General features: G+C 40.9%; 1 protein-coding gene across 3 annotated transcripts in view; it reads left to right on the top strand.

Annotated features, from left to right (window-relative positions):
• The first annotated feature begins 15,889 nt into the window (after positions 1-15,889).
• The window catches only part of RSPO3 (R-spondin 3), a 92,750-nt gene continuing 80,816 nt past the window's right edge, over positions 15,890-27,823 (top strand). For all 3 annotated transcript variants that reach the window (XR_008629790.1, XM_055135760.1, XM_055135761.1), the window contains exon 1: positions 15,890-16,529. Coding sequence is in view for 2 of the 3 variants with exons in the window: in XM_055135760.1 (XP_054991735.1) it covers positions 16,433-16,529 (97 nt within the window). In the remaining variant the exon portion in view is untranslated. The remainder of the gene's footprint in view (positions 16,530-27,823) is intronic.

Here is a 27,823-nt window from a genome sequence, read left to right on the forward strand (position 1 = left end):
TAAAAATTTTAAATCAAGTTAAGTTAAAATGTTCATTAAGAATTGGGAGTTTACCAGTTGCTAGGCAAAGGTTCTGATTTACTTTCAAAATTTCAATTCAGCACATAATTTTTTTGTTGACATAACTTACTGTTAGAACAAAATTAAACTTGATCTGTATTTTAAAAACTGGCAAAAAACAAGGGCCTGAGCAATGCTGCAGCAGGTAAGATTCTTACCCTGCATATGGCAGACCCAAGTTCAATCCCTGACATCATTTGGCGCACGAAGCACTACCAGGAATGATCTCTAAGTGTGGAGCAAGTAGTAAGTCCTGAGAATTACCAGGTGTGGCTCAAAAACAAAACAAACAAACAACCTTGCAAAATGGATTGGAAATTTCCTTCCCTAGAGTCTCTTGTCCCCATGCCTGGCTCTCTTCACCAGGGAACTTCGGAGCAGAGCTGGTTGAGTTTCCCTCCCGCCCCAGGGGGCAGCAGGAGACCTCCAGAACCCAGCCATAGCCATGCTCAAGGCTCCTCTCCACATGTTCTGAAGAGCCTCACACATGAAGGAACCAGCAGAGGAACCCAGGTATTTGGGGCCGGGGGTTGAGACCTCCAAGCCTGCTCCGATCGGGACTGGGCCTCCTCCACCCAGATCCAGGACGAATAGAGACGTTACTGGCGCTTGCTCAAGCAAATTGATGATCAATGGGATGACAGTGATACAGTGATACAGAGGTGTTTAAATGCAGTATATAGTTTTACCTCTCTCAAGGATGCTTTAAGGTGCTCCAACCTCTCAAGTCTGGTGGCAAACAGATTTTCCTATTGTCAAATTTCTGCCCCCCTTGCTATTAGGGCACAAAGAATTGTGTCCTCGCTATTTTTAGTACTTGGTTATTAAAACTTCTGATAGCAAATCAGTCACATGTACCTCAAAGGAAAGAAGCTGTGGCATAAGCTTGAAATATTTGCCAAGTATAAAAAACTAGATAAACTATTAGTTATTTTAAGTTTTCCACAATGTGTTCTTCAACTTAATATTAAAGGCAATCTTTCTTTAACAATGGACATTTTAAAAATGAAAAAATATAGAGAACCATTTTGCAGAGTTTATTAAGATTCATGAATTTTTCTTGTTTTAATGTAGACAAACTTTGTTTTTTGTGTCCATTTCACTGTTTGTTAAAATAACATCCCTCTGTTAAATGTTTTTTGACTCAAATGAATTACTAGTCTAGGGGCTGGAGTGATAGCACAGCGGGTAGGGCGTTTGCCTTGCACGCGGCCGACCCGACCCGGGTTCGAATCCCAGCATCCCATATGGTCCCCTGAGCACCGCCAGGGGTAATTCCTGAGTGCATGAGCCAGGAATGACCCCTGTGCATTGCCGGGTGTGACCCAAAAAGCAAAAAAAAAAAAAAGAATTACTAGTCTAAGCCGAGCAAGAGAAATAACTGAAATAAATGTCTTTATTAGAATACAAATAAATTTTTCCATTTCAGAAAGAAAAAAGTGAATTATTTTATTGAACTTTTACATTCCATTGTCATTTTGATCTGCATCTCTCTGATGATTAGTGATGTAGAGCATTTTCTCATGTGCCTTTTAGCCATTTGGATTTCTTCTTAGAGAAAAATTTCTGTTCATTTCATCACCCCATTTTTTGATGGGGTTGGATGTTTTCTTCTTGAGGAGCCTTGTATATCCTTGATATCAACCCCTTCTCAGATGGATATTGGGTGAATATCCTTTCCCATTCTGTAGATTGTCTTTGTATTTTGGTCACTGTTTCTTTTGAGGTGCAGAAGCTTCTTAGTTTAAGATAGTGCCATCTGTTTATTTCTGTTTTCACTAAGTTAGCAGCTTAAATGCATCATATTCCAGAAGATTCAAAATTTCTATGATTTGGGTGGGGGGAGGGAATTGTTTGAATTTTTGTTTGTTTGGCTGGTTGGTTTTGCTTTGAGATCACACGTGGTGGTGTCAGGGTGGTGTCAAACCTGTGACAGCTGCATGCAAGGCAATCACAAACACCCTACCTTCTATACTATTGCTCCAGTCAGAGCTTACTGGATTTTACCCCATAAGCTATAATCAACACCCCTCTTGATTAGTTTGATGGAAATTGTCTGGTTTTATTTCTTTATTTATTCCCTTCCTAAACAATTATGTTGGCTTATATCTTCTAATTCCTATGCTGACTCTAAGAATCAGAATATGAGTAAAGGGAAATGTTAGTAACCCAATTACTATGAAGTTTCATGTCTGTATATCCAACATAATCAGTGGAGATCTGAAGTGAGAAGATTGTTCACCATAGCTGCACAGTAATCTAGCCAGAAACTTTTATTATTCTATGCATTTCCAGAGCAATCTTAAAAAGGGAGTAAGAGAAATCTGACCTTGGTTCTTTAACTTCTACCTTGAAGTGAATCGTATCACTTCAGCTCTCAACACTTTTTATTTATACATTTACTGCCTAATTATAAAGGGGGGAGCAGTGAGAAAATAAAATCTCCACATATGTTCAGAAGGCACAGTGAGTAATAGACTATTTGTTTAAGAGCTGCACGATTATCACATATGCCCATGCCAGGGTCAGTATTATAGAGAAATACACATTATGATGTTTTATACTTACAGTAGCACTGTCAAGATGCCTCTGGTCCCCCAAGAAGACATGAGTATAAATATTATGTTAGGTCCTACAAACACTTTCTCCAAGAATTGCTTATTCTAAATGGTTGACATAAGTGAAGTCATTCAAGAAAAGGTACATGTGACTGGCTTCTTTCATTTAGTATGTTTTCAAAGTTCATCCGGTTTAATAACATATATCAGTAGTTCACTTTAATTGCTGGTTAATATGACCAATTTTTGTTTGCTTTATCAGCTAATGGATGTTTGAATATTTCCTTTTTAGATTGTATGGGGGCTGGAGAGATAGCACAGCAGGTAGGGCGTTTGCCTTGCACATAGCCGACCCAGGTTCGATTACTCCGTCCCTCTCGGAGAACCCAGCAAGCTACCGGGAGTATCCCGCTTGCACGGCAGAGTCTGGCAAGCTACCCTCGGTGTATTCAATATGCCAAAAACAGTAACAACAAGTCTCACAATGGAGACATGACTGGTGCTTGCTCGAGCAAACCGATGAGCAACAGGATGACAATGCTACAGTGCTACAAACACAAAGAGCAATATTAGTATATCCTCTGACCTTCCCCTTATGTTCCTTATGAACATTTTAACATTTTACATTGGATCTTTATGTATCTGTAATAATTCTACCACTCTTAAAAGATGAGAAAGATTATGAATGATCACTTTTCAGGGAACTGGACTATGGCATTTTTCTTTAACTCATCAACCCTTTTTCTTCCCATTCCAATTGTGCTCTCCACTCTCTCCTTCTAACAATGATGTATTTCAGGTACTGATGTTCTGCTACAAGATGACTTTCCACAAGGTTCTATATTTGGATCTCCAATTTTCCTTGTGAATTATCAACAAGTTTTAGAATGTAGAAATGTATACTATCTTCATACATTCACGGCAAGAACAAACTTACTAGGGATTCAAGAAAAATTACCTGAACATACTCAAAGTAGAACTATCCCCCTGTGATATGGAGCTATCTGTCCCAAATAATAAATGTTTTGGATTAAATGGATAGAATAGCTGTAGCTATATATTTCATTTTGAGTAATGCCAATTCTGTCTGTTAAACACTTTTTAAAATGTTGCGCTGAAATTAAGCACTAAAGAATATTAGAAGTTAGGACCATAATTTTAAAAAAAATCCCTAAGAGGAGCAATCTTTAAATCATAATATGGATACTAGTAGTCAATCAGAAATCTTTGTTGTCAATGAGGGTTCTTAGTGAAATTTTGTTTGTTTGTTTGTTTGTTTGTTTGTCTGAGGACCACACCCAGCAATGTTCAGGGCTTCTTCCTGGTTCTGCATTTATGGATCACTCCTGGCAAGCTTAGGGGAACATATCGGATGCTGGAGATCAAACCCAGGTCAGCTGCGGGCAAACACCCTACTCACTGTACTATCTCTCCAGCTCCACTTTGAGGTATTTAGAAGTAGATTGTATCAGAGAAAATTCCTTCACAGAATCTTCGCTACCATGTATCATAACAGTAGCAATTTTGACAGGTGAAACCAAATGAGTAAGAATTAAAAGAACTTATATGTCTCTCACTTTACTCATTTGTCAGGTTATCATCTGATCTAATTTTCAGTCATCAGTGCATATTTCTGGATGAGTTTACTTTATTTCTTTGTCATGGGATATAGCAACTCTCAAGTTTATCTATGTCAGGAAAATTTATTTTATCTAGTTAATACCAGGAGCAGCTCTGGGGGGACTTTGGTGTTTCTGGGAAGACCCCAATAACCAACACAAATAAAGACACCGATTTCAAGCATTTATATATGAGAAAGCAGAGTTGTGCTACTGTTCCTGTTAAGGACATGGTTCTGCCAAGGGATGCACAGCTATTAAGTATGCTGCAGAAATAATGCAAAAATACTTTCACTTCTAGAAAAAGATGAGTAAGTCTCTTACAAAAAAGGCTGCTGCAGCAGCTACTGCTCTGTGTGTGTGTGTGTGTGTGTGTCTTATGAAGAAATTATAGCACTAAAGCTCCTTGCCCTTGTTGTCTGCCTCTGAAATCTCATTACCGTCTTCTGATAGACAGACACAAATTGAATTACCAAATGAGCTATTTAGAAACACACACATACAACAGAAGCTTAGGCACCCAAAACCTGAATTGTCAAATACTGTCTCACCACTGAGCGATAGCTCAGCAGGTAGCACGTTTGCCTTACATATGGCAGACCCAGGTTCGATTCCTCCGTCCCTCTCAGAGAGCCCATCAAGCTACTGAGAGTATCCGGCCCACACGGCAGAGCCTGGCAAGCTACCCGTGGTGTATTCGATATGCCAAAAACAGTAACAACAAGTCTCACAACAGAGACATTACTGTTTCCCGCTTGAGCAAATCGATGAACAACGGGACGACAGTGCTACAGTGCTACGTATTAAATAATATTTGACACAATCTCCTCCTAGTGTTATAGAAGTTAGGTGTCATAGAAGTGCCTAATTTATTTTTTATTAATGCTTAGTAAGGTCACCCCTAAAAACCAAGTCATCTTTAAATACTCACGCATCCTCTTCTATTGCTGAATTTTCTTGCAATGTCTTTTTCTGCTTTTACTTTTGTTCCTCCACAGTCACTCAGAATTCTTATCAGACATACATTCTCTCACACTCTCATATTTCATTATGCTATTTATAAGCTAAATAATCTTTTTGAATATAAATTTTTATAGAAACAATCTTCCTGAATATAAATTTATACAGAAAACAATCTATGTCTCTGGATATATAGTACCAGAGACGGAAGCACTGGCCTTGCATGCAGCCAACCGCAATTTGAATCCCTGGTACCACATGTGGTCCCTAAGAACTGTCCAGAGTCACAATGAATGGAGACAGGAATAGTCTAGGTGTGACCAAAAATCCACTCCCAAGAGAAAACAATGTGATTTAAATAATTAATCTGTTCTTACTTTTCTTGGGATTATTTGCATCTAAAATAAGTTTGTGGTAGAAAGGGCAATAACAAATGGCCAAAAGCAAGGGGTAGAGGTCAGGGGTGTTGGTCGCCCTGAGCTGAGACAATGGTGGAGAGAAGTGGAGACTCTGATGGAAGCTGTTGTTAGAATGTTGTATGTATGGAATCCTACCAGTAACAGTATTGGAAATCACAGTGCCTAAAATTAAAAATAAAATAAATAAATGAATATATAATAATGAAATTTAAGTAGTATGTATAAAATTGTGTGAATTCCTTTGTGATAATAGATAAAGTATATAAAAATAGAGAGAAAACTATACATATAATTATAACTTTTTTCTGTTGTTTTGTTTTGTTTTGTTTTTTGGGTCACACCCAGTGATGCTCAGGGGTTACTCCTGGCTCTGCACTCAGGAATTACTTCTGGCGGTGCTTGGGGAACCATATGGGATGCCAGGGATTAAACCTGGTCAGCCACGTGCAAAGCAAACGCCCTATCCACCGTGCTATCGCTCCGGCCCCTATAATTATTTTAATGAAACATCCCCAGTTGTTGTTAGAAAACATCCTCAACTCATCTACTAAAAGCCAGGTTATCTTTGCGTTTCTATTATTCCAATCATCTTTAACAAAAAAATGAAAGATATCATTTTTTTTTTTTTTTGCTTTTTGGGTCGCACCTGGCGATGCACAGGGGTTACTCCTGGTCGTGCACTCAGGAACCGCCCCTGGCGGTGCTTAGGGGACCATATAGGATGCTGGGATTCAAACCCGAGTCGGCCCTGTGCAAGGCAAACGCCCTACCCGCTATGCTATCACTCCAGCCCCCGAAAGATATCATATTTTATACAACTTATAATGTATAAAATGATGTGTCAATCCTTTTGATCACAGTAACAATTATTTAGCATAAACTCATGAAAAATCAGTATAAAACTGTTTCTTTATTTTAATTATTTTGGGGGATGGTTGGGTCAGACTAAGTGGTACTCAAGGCCTATACCCAGTTCTGTGCCTTGCAGGAGACAGTGTCTAATTTTTTTTTTTTTGCTTTTGGGTCACACCCAGCGATGCACAGGGGTTACTCCTGGCTCTGCACTCATGAATTACTCCTGGCAGTACTCGGGGGACCATATGGGATGCTGGGAATCGAACTTGGGTAGGCCTCGTGCAAGGCAAACGCCCTACCCGCTGTACTATCACTCCAGCCCATGACAATGTCTAATTCTTAAGTAAGCCAAGAGGTTCAAAGTCACTAATTTGATTTTAAAAAAAGAAAATTCACTAATTTACTTGCCTTATTTTCTAAATCCTGAAGATAAATCTATTTTATAAGCAAAACAATAGCATCTATATTATTAATCTTAGAATTATGCCACTTCATATTCCTGTGTTCTAAAATGATGTCCTTTAGTCAACTTTTGTAGATTAAAAAGAAGGCTTCCCAGCAAGAGAAAGCCTTCTTATTTAGTGGTCCTCCCTAATGAGATCGCTTCTGTGTTGTATTCACAAATCCTAAGTAATGCTGTCTTAACTCTTCAGACAAGAGAGAAAGAAAGAAAAATAACAGGATAAAGTTACCTCTTCATGAGGGAAGCCCTCATGACCTCACTCAAGGTCAGAATGGGCCAGCTTTTTTTTTCTCCCTTTGCTGTGTGTTCCAAACCATAATAACTTTATATGTAGTCCAAAAAGTCATCCTTGAAGAGGCCTGGAACTTTGAACAGAACTAACTTTTCTGAGGTCTCCCTTAATATTAGAACTAAATCCAATGGACTCTGTGTGTGTGTTTCTGTGTGTGTGTGTTTGTGAGAGAGAGGAGAAGCAACTATTCTACAATTAGTACACTCGGCAAATTGTAAATATGACAAGCTTCAATTTTACTTTCTTATTTCAATTCAATGTCAGTATTCTGATCAGCCAAAGGATTCAAATGCCTCACTGTATATAGAGGTTAATTGATTACCTATTTATAAACTATATAGTGGATATAAGTAGACAACAATTCTTTTCATATTTCTCTTATATCAAATCATGGGTGAACCCAGAAACTGATCTTACTCTGTAACTTTTGTTACTTTGATAACAAAATTTAGTGGAAGGACATTGAAAAACATCAGGTCTCTACAACTTGCCCTGCATGTACCTAGAACCCAGAAATCTGATGAACAGAGGAAGAATTCTAGTATCTCCCCCATCTCAATTGAACCCAGGTCCCAAGTAACTTTATAGCTAAATGTAGCTTGTGAATGAGACCAGAGATCAGCAGCAGCCAGTCAACTCCCAAAATTATCAAGAGCCTTAAGTAGTGACATTTTAAGCCACTGAATTTAAAGGGATTTTTTGCATATAGTATATAACAGATATTATGTTTCTGTGAGTAAAGTCCTCACAGAAACTTCCCTCCTTTTTTTTTTCAGAATACTCTATTGTGGCCATCTCACTATAAACACAGAATATCACCTGCAGAACTGGAAAAAGTGCAAGCAAAATTTAAATATCAGGACCACCAATAAACCAGAGATTTTTTTTCTTTCTTTTCTTTATCTTATATTTTGGAGGGGGGGTTCTTTGTTTTTTGTTTGAGGGCTACAACTGGTGCTCAGGGATCACTTCCTGGTAGTGGTCAGAGATCAACATTTATACAGAGGTTAATGATACCCTCCCCTTGGAACAGTTTTTTGAGCCTCACTCACCAGAGTCTTTTCTTTTCTTTCCTTTTTTTTTTTTTTTTGCTTTTTGGGTCACACCTGGCGATGCACAGGGGTTACTCCTGGCTCTGCACTCAGGAATTACTCCTGGCGGTGCTCAGGGGACCATATGGGATGCTGGGAATCGAACCTGGGATGCTGGGAATCGAACCTGGGTCAGCCGCTTGCAAGGCTAATGCCCTACCCACTGTGCTATTGCTCCAGCCCCAGAGTCTTTTCTAAACCCTATATTACCTGAGGCATGCCCTCAAAGGCAATGTGAAATGAAAATATGGCTCTAGAAAAAAAAGATTATATAGACAAAAATGTGGAGATGCATAAAGGAAAATGCTAAGTTAATCCTTTATCACTATTATGTGAGTTAGGGTTTGGTTGCAGGCTAGGGAACTAGTGATGTGAAGAGGACTAGAAGATTGAATGTATGAGACTCAGCAGGGGACTTTTATCAGGGTTGAATGCACAAAACACTGTCTGGAAAGATGATGTGGAAAGCAATGCTAGAATACGTGAGGGTAGCATGGAGGTCGAGCAAGTGCCTGAGAGAGCCAGACACCTAGGAAAACGGACTTTCTTCTCTTTCCTTGGGTTACCCTAAATATAACCGAGCACTTCTAGGGAAAAAATAGAAATGAAATGTCATTTTGCTCACTTGAGAGAAATCCACTGACACTCTAACTACAGTGCGCTGGTCAAATCATTAACCGACATAGACCCCCGCATAGGTATCAGCCATTAACAACACTCCCACATCGCCCATACTCAGTCACATTGAATTGCCTCAGGAGAAGCGATGCCACTCTTGGAGAGGGGCTGCCTCCCTAGCAAGCAGGCAGCCGACCGTGACCACTAACCTCCACAGAGCAAGATGGGCTAGTTTATTCCTCCACCTCTGAATCTGGATCAGTTTAACATGAAGAAATTGTCTGTGCCCTCTCCATGTGAAGATTTTACCATCAGTCCTTTAAACACTTTAAATCAGTCTTTCAAACATCTTACTGTATGTATGTGTCTGTGTTAGCCTGCTCTTCCAACTCTAATTCTCCCTTAAACACCTTTTTCCTTCTGCTTTTCTTTTTTGTTTCCATCTTGAAAACATATTTTCTCCTTTTCCTCTCTCCTCACATCTAAGAAAATCTCATTCAAAAAAAATTACATTTCTTTACTTACAAAAAAAAGTCTCAAACTAGACAGTTTATCCACCTTACCCAGCAACCCTCCCACCCTGCCCCAGCCCCCCAAAAAGTTACTGTTTCTCTGTCTTCTTCCCACACAAAACTACAGAGCCTTTATCTGAGGAATTCTTTTTATGGTTACAGGTCTATCTTGCTTACCCACAGTGTTCTACATAAGGACAAGTGTCTACTCTTCAGTTTCATACCTCTTTATGCCCATGTTATATAAAGTGTCACCAACTTACATAAAGTAGTTACCCAAATCCATCAGTTGTTTGTAGAATTGTCCATTAGCTCATGTAAAAATTTATGTAATAGTTGGCTTATTAAAGCGAAGCTTTTTATCCACCTTCTTATTTAATGTGGGGTTAGCTTGCCTGCCTTCTTTAGTTATTATGTTCTACATTGACTGTTTCTTAGACTGGAAAATCTCCTAGTATTTTGATGAAAACATGTAAGAAAACCAACAGACTTAGATGCACAATAGTTACATTCCACTTTCCCTCATCTTATATGCTATATATGTATGAGTATATGTATAGATACAGACCTACATACATGTAGCTGCTTTTGAAGATATGTTTCCTAATGCTTGTTATTAGACATTCTGCTGCATTTTCTGTTGCAAACTACACCACTGCATTTTTTTCTCTCCTGTCCCCACTATATGACTGCATTTAACAAGAGTACCCTTACTACTTCAAAGTCATTCCTTCAACAGTCTTTTTCTTAGAGATCATGACTAAATCATTCCTTCAACAGTCTTTTTCTTAGAGATCATGACTAAACTGTTTCTTGAATCACACACTGAACTCAATCAACAAACATTCGTGTGATTCATAGAAGAATGGTTCATTTATTTTAGCTGCCACTTTTCACTTTCTTTTTCCCATAAGGCACTCTTGATTTTCAACCTAACAGTAAAAATATATAAAAAGTGACTTAGACAAAATAGGCCTTAATGTCTATATCTTCTTTTACTTTTGTATCTGAGAACCTCATTTCAAGTCCAGTTCTTACACTTATAGCATTACCTGTGGATCCAGAAAGAATTTTTAAAGATTTTATTCTATAAAAGCACTATTTATAATGAAACAGCTGATTGAAAGGAAACAACAGAAAATATTGAGGCATCCAGAGACCTGAAACAACGGGAAATGATTTTTCACTCTAGTGCCTAAAGAGCAAAGAGCATAAAGAGTAAACGGTGAACTAGGTTCAATCCAAGATCTTTAAAAACAGGGCTGTTTGTCAAAGCTGCAGTCACTTAAGGGGTAAAGTCACTCCAGACTCTCAACAAAGCAAAGAGGGAACAGAATTGATCTCCACCATGTTCTGATTTCCTGCTATTTCCCTAATTGACTCAACCCAACAGAAACCAAAGAAAAGTTCTGATGATTTGTCCTTGGAAGCCAACATCCTAGGGAGCATGGAGAGCAAGGACAATAACAGTTTGAGATAATAAGCAGGTTATACTTTTATAGAAATGGCCTAGTCAGCCCTGCTTCAGTTGCCTCATTTATAAAATAATGTCTTTCAAGGCTGTATTAAGATAATGCACGTAAAAGCCATTGCAAACAACAACAAAAATGTTGCTCTGCTTGGTTAAGTTACACTTTGTTTAGCCTTGCACTCTACATCTTATAGTTCTTTTATGTGTTTGAGAGTAATCCCTCAACCTCCAGCTGTGACCACAGCTACTCAATTCATTGATGACTGTCTGAAGAAGTTTCTAGAACAAAGCAGACATGGACATAAATCTTAATCCAAATATATGACACGAAAAATGCAATAAATAACAAAGAAAAGTCTTCATTCCATAAAATACATCTTCCTTCCTCACCTAGGATTTCAATCCCTGACATCAAGATGAGATTGAGTGAATTTCCCTGAGGTGGAAAAGTTCTTTTCCCTATTCATTCTAAAAGCCTGCCCAGAATTTGAGGTTTAAAATCTGTTCATCCTTGGCTCGAAGTCTATAAACATCTAGAAAAATTATACTAGTCCTGGACTTATTTTGCTAGACAAGAGTCATCTAGGATTCTTGTAATGGGTTAGGCATTTCCAGAAAAACAACAAGTTTGAAAGCAGATTTCTAAATCTGGGCCCATTCAATTAAACACAATTCCGTAAATGAAAGTTGTGATGTCACATTACTAGAAATAGCTTTGACATTTGCAATCACAAGTCTGTCTTTCTTTTTTGGACCTATTGCCATTTTTCTTCAGAACTGAAAGGGAGGTCAATTTTTGTTGAACTTTCTCATTTTCAGAAGAAAAAAGCTGAAATACAATAAATACAGAACAGACCAAGGATTCACCTTGATCTCCACATTGTTAGTCTAGTGTCCCCTTTATTACAATACTCAGTTCTTTCATACTTTAATTCCATCATCCAATTTTTGGGAGGCATCAAATTATTTATATTAAGTATATTTGGATATACACTTTTTTTTTTTTGGTTTTTGGGTCACACCTGGCGATGCACAGGGGTTACTCCTGGCTCTGCACTCAGGAATTACTCCTGGCGGTGCTCAGGGGACCATATGGGATGCTGGGATTTGAACCCGGGTCGGCCGCGTGCAAGGCAAACGCCCTACCCGCTATGCTATCACTCCAGCCCCGGATATACACTTTTAAAAAGTCCAATTAGCTGACTTGTGAAAGGATATTTTTTTACATAAGCACTGCAGACTAGGCTTAGCACAGGTTTATAAGTGACCCATAACTTCATCTGGGAAGAAGAATTCTTGTTGAAAGAAAGTAATCCATCACAGGTCTTGATTTTCTCATTGCCTTAATGCTACATAAACATTTTATCATTCTTCAATTGCTGTAATAATTCTGTCTCCGTTATTTCTCTCTCTAAAAATAGTAGTTGTCCTTCACCTACTCATTTCAATGACGTTTACACGTTGTTGGCTGCTCTATATTTCAGAGATGTCTTCTAGTTCTGTCAGTTACACAGCCCCAGCCAGCAATGCCCTGTTGATTTACTCACTCAGATGCCTCCAGACCTGAGTAACTGGAGAACTGAGCATTTTCAGGATCTGCATGTCAGCTCTGTGGTAGAATGACTGATGTCAGCCCAAACTTTGCCAAACATCTCTCAGCACTACTAGTTATATCCCATTCCAAACTATTGGGCTTGTTCTTTCTTTCTCAAACACACCCCCCTTCCACATATTTTCAGTATGGATTCAACAATATGACATTCATATTCTTTCCTTAAAGTGCCACTGCTACAATGGATAAAAAATAATGTAACAGTAACTTTTGTCACGGGGAAGTAAGGGAGGTAGTGAAGAAGAGAGGAACTAGTCTCAGAGTTTAAACTAATCTCTGTTCTTCTGGTCTGATTCTCTTAAACTCCCTGGGACTTTAATGATTTCTAGTGAAAAATAACAAGCAAATGTTGCCTTCCACGCTGAGCTTATGGTTTTTAATTTGCTTTAGGCTTGGACCCTAGAATTCACTGGCAGGCACAGGCTTCTGTGAGTGCTGCTTTCTTGATTAAAAAAAAAAAAGGTGGGAGGGGGCAACTGTGTTGTATAAAATAAGCCAAGGCATGCTTTCCACAAGCTGCTAGCACAATTGAGGGAATGTAAGCCTCAGCCAGGCAAGTAAACATGCATTTAATAGCACGGTAACATGGATCAGGAAAAAGTTATTCTAAAGCATAATGTCAAGAGAGAAAGAATACACTCGCCGTTTATTTAATGTTTTCCTTATGTTCACTCAGAACAGCACTTGACAAGCTTTTCCTGGCCTTTGCTTCTAGTACTTCTTTTCTAGGATGGCTCGAGAACTGCAGCTTCTCACTATTTGTTTATTTATTTACACTGCCATCCCTGTTCTCATCCAAGCTAACATATGTCTACACAACACACAGTGAAAAGTAAATGTCTTTCTTCATGTTTATTTCCCTGAAGTTGTTCACCAAATTGCTTTTTTACATCCCTTTTGCAATCTCAGCCCATCCGGCTCAAGTGTCCTGGATTAGAAAGGCTGTCTCTGGAGTCCTTTTCAAAGGGAGCCTCCCACAGCCTTTAAATCCCCCACGTTTTATGGTGCAGATATTCAGGATCTGAGGTATTAAGTAAGAAGGAAAGCAAAGCTAACAGACAGAAACAGAAAAAGAGAGTAGCTTCTTTTTTGGATAATCATTATTGGAATTGCCCTGCTGTCTCTTACTATTCTGATTCAGAGAGATAAATTCAGTCATTTGCAGGGAGACCTCATGCAGCTCCATAAAAGAGGGGTGTGTGTGTGTGTGTGTGTGTGTGTGTGTGTGTGTGTGTGTGTGTGTGTGTGTGTGTGTGTGGTGTGCTACAGAGAAGACCACAGAAAAAGAAAATACTTCAAATAGAAATTCCTTAAAAATAAGCCAAATAATAGTCTTGATGGAATTGCTGTCTTCTCCAAAATACCAAGCCCTTTAAAAACAAAAGACAAATAAAAGAACAGGATTGCAAGGTAAGAGATGATATTTAATTAAATTAAGGAATTAGCAATGGACTGATCCGTCTGACAGATTCTAACTTCAAGCATTTTGACAAGAATGCAGATTTGATGTTTTCTTCCTTTGGCTTCCAGAGCATCTCATAGCCTCTTCCATTCTCTTTTCTGGAATGTGGAACAACTTCACCACAGAAGGCTTCAGAGAAATAGAACAAACTGAAGTACTACAAGCTTGCAAAATGGGATGGAATGGGTATCAGTGTCCTATTTGGTTTCTTCTTTCTTCTCTCAGTTATCAACACATAAATTGAAGGCAAACCAGTAATGGGGATTACAAATGAAAGGAAAAGAACTGCAATCTTGTCTCCCCCCCCCTCAAGATTTTTGGTATTTTATTTAGCTATAGTGTCCAAGAACTCTTTCAAAGTGCTGTGCAAAGTTTTGTGCTGTGCAAAGAAGTAGTAATACCAAGTACAGTCCCTTAGTGCAATAGAGAACAGGTTTATTATAAAATAACTGCGGGGCGGGGGCGGGGGGGGGAGAACTTTGATTTTCAACGGAATATTTCAGCAGCTTCTTAAAGCTCATCCAGTGTGCCACTGAAGAAAAGAGTTGGAAAGCTTGCCACTGACCACCAATAATATTCAGATCCAAAGAGCCTGTCCTCAATTCTCCCAGCCCTTGGTGAACCAAGGAAGCTTATTTCTTCACAGCCGCTGGGGCCCTACTTGTTCTGGGAAGCCGAGGAAGGCATGAACCCTCCCGTTCCACCCCAAGATTGGTGAAGATCTTGACAATCATTCCAATCCCCCAGATGAGCAAATTGCACAAAATATCCTCTGAAGAAAATTTGAAAGGAGAGGAGACAGGAGAGGAGAAGAAAAGAGAGAAAAGGAAAGTAGGGGAGAGGAAGACAAGGAGGGTGACAGAGACCAGAGGGGGAAGAGCCAGGGGGTAGCGGGAGAGTAGAGCAAAGGAGAGAAAGAAGAGAGGGGAGAGACAGAGAGAGGGAGAGAGGGGACGGGAGGGAGGGACGAGGCACGGAGGAAGGGCAAACGAGCTTCTAACGGCGAGCTGCTGAGCGAACTGCTGGAGTTGGGGGAGGAATCTTCCAGAGTGGCTTCAAAGACTGAGTTGGGGAGGGAGCCGCGGCACAGCTGCATTTCCCCAGCGTCGGTCTGGCCGCGCGCACCTCTGGGTCCTGGGGCACTCGGGGCAGGTAACCCGAGGCCGAGCTGACCGCTAACCGCCCCGGAGCTTTCCCAGGACCAACCTCCCGACGCCCGGCTGAAGCTACTTTTATTGGGAAAACAAAAAAACAAGAAAGAGAGAAAAGCAAAGCCGGGAAAGCAACGGAGAAGGGACTCAAGTACTGGGACGGGGGGGGCGGAGTGGGGGCAGGAAGCCCGCTGCCAGCGACCCCTGCAGACCCCTGCGGACCCGGCCAGGGTGCGCGCGGGCGCTGGAGGTGGGGACGCGGGGCGCTCGGTCGCCGAGAGAGCCGGGTGCGCCCTGGCCCAGACGGCCGAGACCCGCGGATCGGCGAGGTGGGGAGGGGGCCGCGGGGGCCTGCCCGGGGGTCTCCACCCTCCGAGCCCCCGCGCGCCAGCCGCTGCCCCGGGAGCTGCCGTCCTCTCCGCACGCGGGGCGGCTGGGGTTCTACCGCCTCCCTCGCGGTGTCCAGAGATGCTCCGCTGCAGACCCGGGACCCCTTAGGCGCCTCTTCCCGTCCCTCTGCCAAATCGCGGCGCCTGTACTTTTCCAGCTCCCTCTTTCCCTCTTGAAATTGAAAGTTATTGAGGTCGCTCGGGGTTGTTGCTCCAGCCGTTTCCTTCCCCGCCCCCCGAGCTCCCCCGCCTCCCCCCACCCCCCCCCGCAGCCATCCACTCCTCTCCCCCTCCCTCGCCCCCTCCCTCGCTCCCTCCTCCCCTCTGGGGTGCTCTCGCCAGCCCTGCCCGACACTGAAGCGGCTCCTACTTCGCGCACGGCAGAAGCATCTCGGGGTCTCTCCGCCGCCCCTTGGCCATGGCCGCGGTGCCCACGGCGCCCGCTCCCCTGCGCTCCCGGGGCTCCCGCCGCTGCCGCCGCAGCCGCCGCCACCTCTGAGCCCCGCGGGCCGCCGCCACCCGCCCGCCCGCCCGGATCGCACCCGCCGCCGCCGCCGCGCACCATGCTACCTGCGGCCGCCCCGGCGAGGCCGCTCGCTGCTCCGAGAACCCTCGCTCGCGGCACTGACAGCCACCCTAGCGGAGCCTCCAACCTCCGGGGCTTGGAGCATTTGAAAGCACTATAGTTGTTTTCCCAGTTCACCCGACCCGCTTCGTTTGCCATCCCAGCAAGCCTCTCGGATTTGAGTGGAGGAGTCCGCTGCTTGGGTGCTCTCGCGCCCGCCCGCTCGCTCTCTTTAAACGCCTAACACCTACGTCTATTTCTAAAACATTCAATACCATTAACAATCCAAAGGAAAAAAAAAAGGAGAAAAGGAAGGGAACTATTACTGGGTTACTATGCACTTGCGACTGATTTCTTGGTTTTTTATCATTTTGAACTTTATGGAATACATCGGCAGCCAAAACGCCTCCCGGGGAAGGCGCCAGCGAAGAAGTAAGTGCAGTGGTCTTTACGCATTTGCTCCCTCCCGCCGCGTTCACCTGTCGGGTCGCTTTGCCTCTCCGGACCCGGGGCGGCTGGTCCTCCCGCCCTGCACCCAGGACTCCCCCCCCCCCCCACCCCGCCAGGAGATCAGAACTCAGTGTTTGCATTGGAGGCATCTTGCATGCCTTCCTCTGTGCGCCCCTCACTCCTCCCCAAGTCCTCCAGGGTGCGGGACTCGGGAGGACCCAGCGCTCTGCGACTCCCGCCCCCCTCGCAACTTTAGGTTCGCTGAGAAGTTCGCTGCTTTGCCAGACTCGCTCCATGGGTTCGTGCGTTCCTTCCGAAGCTCGGACTAGGGCCTCGAGCCCCCAAACGCCCCAGATGCGCAGCCCGCGAGGTTGCCCCCTGATGGCTGAGAAAACGTCGGGGCGGGGGGCGGGGGGCGGGGGTGGGGGTGCTCAGCAGCGGTACCCGCTGGTTTCTGCGCGACACCTGGAGTGGGAAGACCTCCCTGGCTCCTCTGCAGCTGCCGGGCACAGAGCTCGCGTCCCGTCCGGGACCCCACGATCCAGCCTCCTGTGCGACCCCCCTGCCCTGGGCCACGCACAAGCGGAGCAGCAAGGTCGCGTGTCCACACGCATGCAGACCCGCTCCAAGAGCGTTCCCGGGGGTCCAGGAGTGCCGAAGCCCGCCACTGAGAGCTGCAGGGGCCGGGTTTCCAGTTACAATCTTGCCTGTCACGCGTGAGCGCTTTTACGATCTCAGGCCCTTCCAAATGGGTCCCCTGGGGCAAACACATGGGTGGGGTCCCCCCCACAGACCTAACGCTCGCATCCTTCGCTGGCTGACTTCTGTTCCTTGCACGGTGGGCTGGGGAAGTCGCTCAGACAGCGTTCTAGCTAGGATGGAAGGGGCACCCCAGGGTGAACCCTGACCAGACTGGGCTTCCCAGGGATGAACGGACCCTCTGACGCATGGACCTCTTTCTGCAGCGAGATAGCAGGGAGCGCTCGCCGGCCTGGCGGCTGTGACTGTCCCAGGAGTTCCGTTGCAAACAGAGACGGGGGAGGAGAGGTGGGGGAGACCCTCGATCCAGCGTGGGGGGCCCTGGCAGGGGTCGGGGGAGGAGAAATCTTGGCGCTCGCGGGGGCTGAGGGAATGCTTCGACCCCCCTCGAACCTAAGCGGCCGCGGAGCCTGCGACTCTGCCCGCTGAGCCCTCTCGGAGCGCCCGCCGCGAAGACCCTGCGGGCAGGCGCGGGCGCAGCCCCGAGGACACAGTACTGGGTTGTGTGAGATGGAGATTTAGCAACCGCTGGTCCAGTGCTGTTTGTTTCTGCCCTGCCTCGGACGCGAGGGTGCCCTGAAAGCTGCCTTTGTGCCTTACTTCTCAGGCAGACAAGGTTTGATTCACCTGAAAATTGCCTTTTTGAGAATCCTAGCTGGGCCAGCGCCCCGGGGGCTCTCGCGCGGCCACACCGCCGGCTGGGATGGAGCTTAGCAGCGGGGCAGGAGGGCCTAAACTGGCCGTCAGAGCATCCGATTACTTCTCCTGGGCCTCCGAAAGGGTTGTCTTCTTTCTAACTTCTCCACGACTCGTTTGCTTCAGCAGTGCGGCGACCGCCCCACCCACCCACCCCAAGGGGCCGCCTCGACCTAGGTGGGGGCGGACCCCGCCTGCGCCCCTGGCACTATCCCGCCAGGGAATCGAGGTGGTCGGTCGGCACGGGGATGCGGGACTCCAGCGTCGCCTGCTGCTGCTTAACAGGCTTCCAAGCTCGCGCCCCACACCCACCTTCAATCTCTGGAGATGCCCGGGGGCGGGGGGGGGGGGTGCAGAAATCACTTAATTGCTGGCACGGGGTAGGGTCCTGACTGTCGGGGTTAGAGGTTGTCTCGGTTGAAATGTTCAAGACCCTGTTTCTGAAGGAAGACACGAGAAAGAAAACTTTCGCTGTCGGTTCGCTTCCACCTCCCCCAGCTAGAACAGCGGTCAGGGAAACTAACTGGAAGCTGCGGGGGGCAGGGGGTGGGGTGGCGGGGTGCAACTCTGGTTTTTGGACTGGGGAGGAATCCCGGAGTCCAAAGGCAAACTGCTTTTTCGACCTGCCGCAGTCGTCTCAAAGCCAAGGCTAAAGCGCCCTCTGGTTGTTTGGTGCAGATGAGAGAGGGAGCGGTGGGGGGGATTGGGTGGAAATTCCAATTATTCAGCGGGTGGGAGCTCCTGTACTTTGAGACTCTCCGGACTCCGCACTTGAGTCTGGATTTGCGAATGAGTTTGCTGGTGCAATCTTGGGAGAGGGGCGACCCCTTGCGTTCTTCAGGGGGACAGACGAAACGCTCTTGGCAGGTGCAGTTGGGGTGTTTCTTTTTTCTTTCTTCTTTTTTATTTTCTTTTTTTCTTTTTTTGGTCAATGGGGTAGGGGGCGGCTACTAAAAGACTTATTAAATGTCTAAAACCTCAAGGTCAAATTGAATGGGCACACTCATTTCTTTGGAAATCTCTGAACTAAATAGAAAGAATCAGGGCTTAATAAAGGTGCTTTTTTAAAAAATTAAAATAAGGTCAATGGTATTTTATAAAAAAAGCCACCTTTCCTGTTTTTTTCCTTTAAAAGACAATGAAATGAATATGTAAGAGTATTCTTTTGGACCTATAGTTAAATATCTTCCTTTTTTCTTCAACTTGTAAATTTAAAATTACAAATATGAGTGAAAATGAGGAATAGGAAGTAGCTATCAAAGTTTTTTTAATCTTCACTTGAATATTTTAGCAGAAATGTCTCTTGAGAGTTATTTATTTTTACTGCTCAGTATTGTCAAATATAAGGAGCTGCGGTAAATCCTCAGAAAGAGCAGATAAAAACCAACACTCTCAACTAAATAATTCTCCTGTTTCTCAAAAATAACTATTATAACACATGCTTCTACTTAGTTGCAGACTACAGGTCTTGTTTCCCCTAATAAAAGGAACAGCATTTTAAATGAGAGTTTCAAATGAGAGTATGTTTTAAACATACTCATGTACATACATTGAGTTACAGGTGAATGAATATACAACTTTTTTTTTCAGTGTCATGAATTCCTGTACTGCTCATAGAAATAACATGAAGTACAGTCCTTACCAAAAAATATGCAGCAAACAATTTGAAGGAAAGAAAGCAGTAAGATGTAAACTTTGACTTAAGTACAAGACCCTAAATCAAGAACCCAAACTCAGTTTTATGCTCATTTCCAGTGTAGTTTTCACAACTTACTACTATATTCAATTTCTGAATTCCTGATTAGATTACCTGCTAATAGAATATTGGTCATAGTAATTATAACCACAATGCCTTACAACTTTGCTAATTTTCATTTGAATTACAAACTTGGCATGAAAGAGCCACCCTAGGTATAGAGGCAGGTATTAATTCTGCTAAGAAATAGAGACAAAATAAACTAAGTACTGCACACCCATTTCATAGAGAAATAATGAGGTAATGCTAATATATTTTATGATGCCCAGATCATGATTTATTTAAAAAAAATTAAGACTAAACTTTTCTGGTGACTAGAATTTTTTGAACTGATACTTACATTATATATAAGAGACTACTGTCAAATAATTAAACAAGTAATAGTACTAGTGTGGTATGTGGCATGCTAGACATAATATAATATTCTATAATTAATTCAAAACACATTGTGGGTTCATTATGTCTGAAGACTATTGTTAAAACATCAAATACTATTATAGTATCCTTTTTATGTGAAGTCATGTATTGAGTTTGAATTATTTGAATTCTAGATTAATGTAAATTTTTAAATCATATGCATCGTTAAAACACATCCTTTGCGTCAATCTACAAAACTTGCATGTCTTTTACAAATATCTGAAAAGATTAATAATAGATAATCATTTTAATGACAATAAAATAAAATATATGATTTATTGAAATTTATTGGTCATTACACAACTAACAATGGTCAAGCAGCTGACCCATTTTCTTTTTTAAAAAAATTTAATTTAATTACAGAGAGGTATACAGTTAATTTGGTTCATGATTGATCTTCAGTCATACAATGTTCCAACACCCATCCCTTCACCAATGCACATTTCCAGCCACCAATAGAATGTCTCCAATTTCCTTCCCTCCCCTACCCCACCCCACCTCCCCACCTCTATTGCAGACACACCTCTCTCTCTCTCTCTCTCTCTCTCTCTCTCTCTCTCTCTCTCTCTCTCTCTCCTCTTTTAGGCACTGTGGTTTGTAGTACTGCTAGTGAAAGAGTATCATGCATATCACTTTGCCTCCTTTCAGCATTCAGTTGACCCATTCTTTCAATATTCTGGTATTCTTTTGCTAGTCATGGAAAATAACAATTTAACTATCAGATAGTAAGATCTTTCACTCATATTAATTTTGTAATATTAATTTTGAATAAATGAATGTTGTGGTACCTATTACAATGTAGTAGGAAAAAGCAAATAGTTTTTAATCTACTTTTATCACCAGCCTACCTTGTCAGGTTAATTGGAGGGAAAAGACCATATTTGACAATCCTTGTAGGACCTTGTGCAGTGTTGGGGATTAAACCAGGGTCAGCCACATTCACATGTAAGGCAAGTGCCTTGCCTGCTGTACTATCTCTGTGGCTGCATGAAAGAAGCATTGTTTAATAGACAGAGACATGTGGGAATTTTGTGGGAAAAGTCTATTTGGAAACATATCAATATGATGCTTGTGGAAGTCAAAGCCACAGATTCAAATACTGAGGCAGTATAAGCAACAACCATCTACATACAAGTAAAAACCATTTAATCTTGTGAATTCAAATTGAATTATCATTATACTATCAAAGCTGCTTCTTAAAATACTAGTGACGCTGTTTATTCAGTTCTCTATTACTTCAGTAGGATGATTTACTGAGAACATTAAGAATGATTCTAAAATATTTTCTTAAATATCTTTTAGTCACAACTTATAAACTATTCACTATAAAATTAATGAAAATAAAAGAATGAGTGTAAGATTGAGTTATTGTTATGATTTAGTAGCCCTTTAAGCATAAAATGTGAACAATATTGCAACTTGTAAATAGATCATTTTAAATCATTTTAAAATGATTTAAAATCATTTATCCATTAAAATTTTCCCTGGAATTTAATACTTTACAAATTAGATCCCAAGAAGGCAATGAATGAAAATTACAACATGCAGTTAAATTTGATTTTCAAATTATTATGGGGTAACCCTTGCCACACTATAACAAAACAAAGCTATTAGTCATCTGATCATTTTAGACTATTTAAACATGGACAGAGACCTTCAAATTGCTGCTAAGCTTCTAAAATACATTCAGCGGTTAAAATTTTTAATGAAATAGTTCTTCTAAATCTTATGTACTATTGATCAAATTCTAAACAGCTCTATGTAGAGTTTAGACCAATGATCACTCTTTAATTATAAAAATGAACTACTGGGGTGAAAAACTAGTCTATGTGGAGTTATTTACTCAATCATCATTTCTCTCTTTATCTCTAGCCAAATGTTTCATTTTGGATATTGTCCTAACCTCTCTTCCCACTTCCTCACAATTCATTCCCCCACCCCACCCCCAAAATCTTTTTCCAAGTAGTGAATTCTTGAAATACCATCAGAGTGGGTATTGTGTTTCATGAAATGTAAGAATCAACTTTGGTTACCATTAGGAAAACATCATTCAGCTTTGAGAGCATGGTAAGGATCATGCAAGACAGTGTGTTGAAATTATATGTTTTACTTGGTTAGGATTATTTCTTCTCCTAACAGTGCACTGCACACTGACATTCTTTGGAGAATGCTGATTTGAAAACATGCTGTATCATAAATTATATGTGTATATAGTGCCTTGTTTTGTATTTTAAAGGAAAATGTAGATTGTTTTTAGATATAGATTAGGTATCCTAGTTATAATAGTGTTAAAGTTTATGGTATGATATGCAAAGGTACTTACCCACTATCCACCAAAGTGCCCATGTCTTTTTACCACTGTTCCTATGTCATCTCTTCTTAATGAGGTAAACTTTCTACTAATGTTTACATTTTTATAGCTTGATAATAATCACTTTTTATTATGAGTTTTATAATATTTTGTAAGAGTAACAAAGCTATAAAATATACATCTATAAAAGACATTGCCCATTTTTCTACTATTTAATTCTGACCATCAGATGTCTCCATTCAGGAATGTTGCTAACATTCTGATTGGAATACTTATCCTGCAATACTGAAAGGAATGGAATATTCCATCTCAAGAATTAGTGGATGGATTGAGATTTACCATATAAGTTCCAATAAGTACTAAGAACTTTCACTTTCTACTCCTATGTTTCTACAAATAACATGTAAACTTTGAAGTAAAATACCTTGTTCTTTCGCATGTAAAAAGTATGATAATTTCAAGTTTTTTATTTTAAATATGTGATTGCAGTCTCTTCCTATAAGAGCTTTGCATGTAATCGTGGCAGAGGTCTTAGTGACCATGTACTGTCACTGGAATTCTTATGGAAGTTATTTAGAGAAAACCTAATGGTACTAGAAAATATAATTTCCAGATAATTTATAGAACACTTTAACCTATCATTATGCTTCATGCAAAAGTCTGGCCTAGCCTTCTAAACACTAACTACTTTATTAGGGTTTCATCTGACCTTTAAGAATTTGAAGAGCAAGCATCGTAAGCTCCTGGTTGATATTGAAGCCTTGGAACTCGTGGAAAATCTCCAATGTATTCTGGGATCTATAGTAGGCTGGGAGGTAGAAGTTTTGAGCTATAGATCCGGCAGTGTTACTAATATGTATCTAAGACAAACTAGTCTCTTTCTCATGCTAAGTTGCAGTTCCTCATCTAGAAGATGAGGTGATTGGTCAAAAATTTAGATTTAAAATGTTTGATATTTTTTTTGCTTTTTGGGGGGTCACACCCGGCGATATACAGGCTCTGCACTCAGGAATTACTCCTGGAAGTACTTGGGGATGCCGAGGATCAAGCCTGGGATTGAACCTGAGACCGAACCTAGTGTCTTTGATTTTTAATATAACATAAGTCATGACAAGGGCATTAAACTCTCCCCTTACATTCACTTATCATATTCAACTATGTTTAGCAGATGAGGGTTGAAAATGAAAACCAATGTAACTATCCATTTACTTGTAATGACATGAGTGAATTAGATATGATGATTATTGAATTAGTCATATCAAGATTATTCTGTAATCTACCAAAGTTGAGAATGAATTTACTATGAAATTACCCACATTTCACAATTTCCAGTGACCCAAAACCATGATGATAGCATCAGCTCAGAGTCATTCTTTGACAACCTCCTCCTGCCTTTGACCTTGAATCTGGTTTAGAATATCAACTCTAAGAGATCTGTCAGTCTCTTTCAGGTGTGGTCTATATTGTAAATAGCAGCAGTTACAGGGCTGGCCCTATGCTTTGCCAGTTACTCAATAAGCAAGGGTCTACACCCAAAAGATTATTTTTGTTAACTAAATCATCATCATCATCATCCTGTTGATCGTCGATTTTCTCTAGCAGTCTCGGTAACATCTCCATTCATCCTAGCCCTGAGATTTTAGAAGCTTCTTGTTACTCGTTACTCATCCTTCCCAATGGTGCCACATAAATCAACAGGTCTTAAATATAGTGGATATAAAAGATAAGAAAGTAGAATCAAATTTTCTACTAAACTTTAGAGTTTGGAGAATTAGGTCTATATTAATGAAAAAAAAACTAGATTTTTTTTTTCTTTTTGGATCACACCTTCCGATGAACAGGGGTTACTCCTGGCAGTACTCAGGGGACCATATGGGATGCTGGAATCAAACCCAGATTGACCGCCCTACCCACTGTACTATCACTCCAGCCCCTAGAGTTTTTTTTAAAAAAACAAATACAACTGGGAAGTAGGAGAATTATATTTGTTGGGCAACTTTTGAGCTATCTTTACTTTGAGGGAGTAATAACACCAAATTTTTAGAAGGTGTCAGAGGTTCAGAAACAAAGATAATTTTTTAAATGTTTATTTGTTTATTTTTGTGGTGTGAAGGATGGAAGTGAAAGTTTCACATATAGAGGGCAAGTGCTCTACTCCAGTCAGAAGATAACTATTTTTAGAGTAATTCATATAAAGTGAATAGTTGAATGTATGAGATAAAAATCTAGTGGTAACTTGTGTATTGGTATCAAAAGTGTTTGCAGTGCTGGAGTAGAAATTCGCTTTTATTTTTTTGAATACCATCAAAGCAAGATTAATTGCACAAGGGCACTTTGTTCTAAAGAGTCTTTTATATCATTCTCAATTGTGGTTTCTCGTTTTTTACAGTACGCTCTGATTTAGGGAAAAGAATTGTCTTTGGGGTAGTAAGCTGCAATTTTAGATTGCCAAATCTTCCAGTTGAAGAACATATGAATTGTCATCTTTTGTGCAAATGTATTACTTTGCCACAATTATAGAAAACTTGAAAAATTTATGGATATGAAAGACAGATTTTCTTTAAGGCACAAGTATGGCTCCTTTTACTTTTCTGTCCTATATATCATTTTATTTATACTAATATATGTATCATCTACTAACAACTGTGGCATTTATTTTCAAGCAGATTAGTCTGAAAGGTTTGCTATCTTAAAACAGGAGAACATTAAGATAGGATAAAAGTTGAAGGACACCTATCCATCAGTACAACCTGTGACTACCTTTGAAACATTCCCACAATTGTGATTTACTAATTGCCTTGCCTCAGTAACAAATAACGCTCACACTTTGGTATCATCTCTGAAGTACATCATATTATATTTTCCTTTTAATGGTTTTTATATTTTTATTTTTTATATTTTATCTACTTCAATGTATCTAGTCTACTTATTTTCTCTTAGGGTACATGGCATGGGCCCAGGTTTAGGTTGAGTTACCTTAAAACATCTTTCTAAATGAATATGTGATAATGTGCTGCTCTATAGTCACTTCCAAATTTTGTCCTCAGGAAAGTAACTGGTAAGCATATTTATAATTATACCCCAATACAAAGCACATTCCTGAGAGTAAGTGGTAAAGTAGCCCCATTTTATAACCACAAAATACAAACCACCACACAATATAAAATAACAGAATTTGTGAGCTGCTTATTTTAGAACACTGTTTTCTTAACATAGGCTTGATAAGTTGGTAAGAAAAGAAGCATCTAGTTAGTTTCTCACGGTTATGTTGTACTCATACAAAGAGGCCTCACAGAGTGAATCTAGTCATCCCACAAAGTTATATATGCAGGGGAACTTTCAGTCATAGTTTGATGAAAATTAAGAAGGAAAGGCTATACCAAAGTTTGTAAATGTCTCATTGTATAAACTGTACCTTCACATTGTCAGAGCCACTGTTATATTCAATACGTTTTGCTTTTACATGTGTGTTTATTTGCTAAGGTGTTATGATGCGATAAGATAGCTATTAAATGTTCATGCCTTTAAGAACAGATTCTATGTTTGATATTTTTTGCAAATATTTTCTTATTTGGGCTTCACACTTCCTTGAAAGGAAGGTGCCAGTAGTCCTATGCTCTTTGTCTGAGGTCACTCAAGGAATATGTGGGGACTGTGGGATTCCAGGCCAAAGTCTAACTCCAAAGCCTATGGATACCCTTGATTGCTTCACTCCATGTCAACTATTAAGATTAGCAGTCATGGAGATGTTCCCTCAAGCCCCACTTTCTTATTTATTTTCTTATTGTCTGTTTGCTCATTATCTCTTCCTTCTCACTGAACAAATTAAAAGTCTTTTTTGAATATTTGCTATACAGATTGCTCTCTGTGTAATAGTACTCTTTTCCTAGCCTCTTTCTTGAGTCTACCCATCATTCTTACTTATAGAATTTTACCTGTTGATTTTTTTGTTTGTTTGTTTGGGAGGACCACACCCTGGCTCTCTGCTCAGGGATCATTTAAGGTGGGTCTTTGGGGCCATATGTAATGTTAGGGATTGAACTTGGATGAGTTGCGTGCAAGGCAAGTTCCCCATCCACTGTACTATAACTCTAATCCTATTTATGGCATGAAACAAAACTTTTTTTTTAATTAAAAGCAATAGAATAGCAGAGTTTATTTAAAGTACTTTCAGATTAGTTTTCCCATCTCTGGTGAGTACATCCAAAGAAGATTAACTTAGGCATGAGGATATGGGCAAAGTCTATAATTTTGCAGTTAAATATCAGAATCCTTGTATGTAATTTACACACCACAATAGATATTTCACTGGCTAGTTTTTGTTGTAGTGAAAAGTTTTATCCTTATAGTGCTTCATGAAATCTGTTACTTATACTACTTTTACCATGTGCATTAGCAGTAAACTCCACTCCAAACTCTTGCTTTATTAACCTTGGTATAAGAATTGTTGGTTTGTTTTTTGGTTCACATCCAGCAGTGCTCAGGGTACTTCTGGCTCTGAGCTCATGGATCGCTACTGGCAGGGCTCAGAGCCTCATTTGGGGTGCCCGGGATCAAACCAGGTCAGTTGCATGCAAATCAAACTCCCTACCTGCTACGCTATCACTCAAGCTCCTTGGTCAAAGAATTTTTAACAATAAATTCAAATTAGAATCAATTGAGTAGCTTAAAATGAAAAAACATAATAGACTGCACCCTAGGCCTAATGAAACAGTCTCAGGTGGGCCTCTGTATTTTCTAAAGCAGTTCTAGTTAATCTAAAGATTAAAGGTCTATGACCCTTAACTCAGCTATAACTGTTACCATTGGACAACTACTGAAAACAGCAATTTCATGAGCGTTAAGTGGCAAAATGTGTGTGGAGTCTGAGAAGAGATAATATATGACATCATTATGGATAGTAAATTAAAATACTATGGCAATCTGAAGACCTCATATTGTTTATCAACAGAGCATTGTTAAACTCGTAGCACTAACTAGTACAGACCAGACTGACAGAATGTTCTGAGAATTTAAGAAAGGAGCAAGGCGCAGGACAGGACAGTGAGTAAGTTTAGCAGATACTGGTTTTGTAAGAATACTGCTGATGCGAAAGGTATGATTGTTCTTACTGCTTCACTATGCATGAAAATAGAGACGGGTTAAATTGGGTTCAGTGGAGAAGATGGACTCTCGGTCATGCCAAAAAAATAAATAGATAAATAAGCTGCTTAGTCCTTTGAATTATCTGAAGCAGGCAAATAATATCATGGCCTAAAAATCCTCTTTGTTTTTGGAAAAAGCATAAGCGCTATGAAACTACTAAAAAGAAATAATAAACACCCTCTTCATTTTTAC

The sequence above is a fragment of the Sorex araneus genome, chromosome 4 (genome assembly GCF_027595985.1).
Source record: "Sorex araneus isolate mSorAra2 chromosome 4, mSorAra2.pri, whole genome shotgun sequence".
NCBI classification, from domain to species: Eukaryota; Metazoa; Chordata; class Mammalia; order Eulipotyphla; family Soricidae; genus Sorex; species Sorex araneus.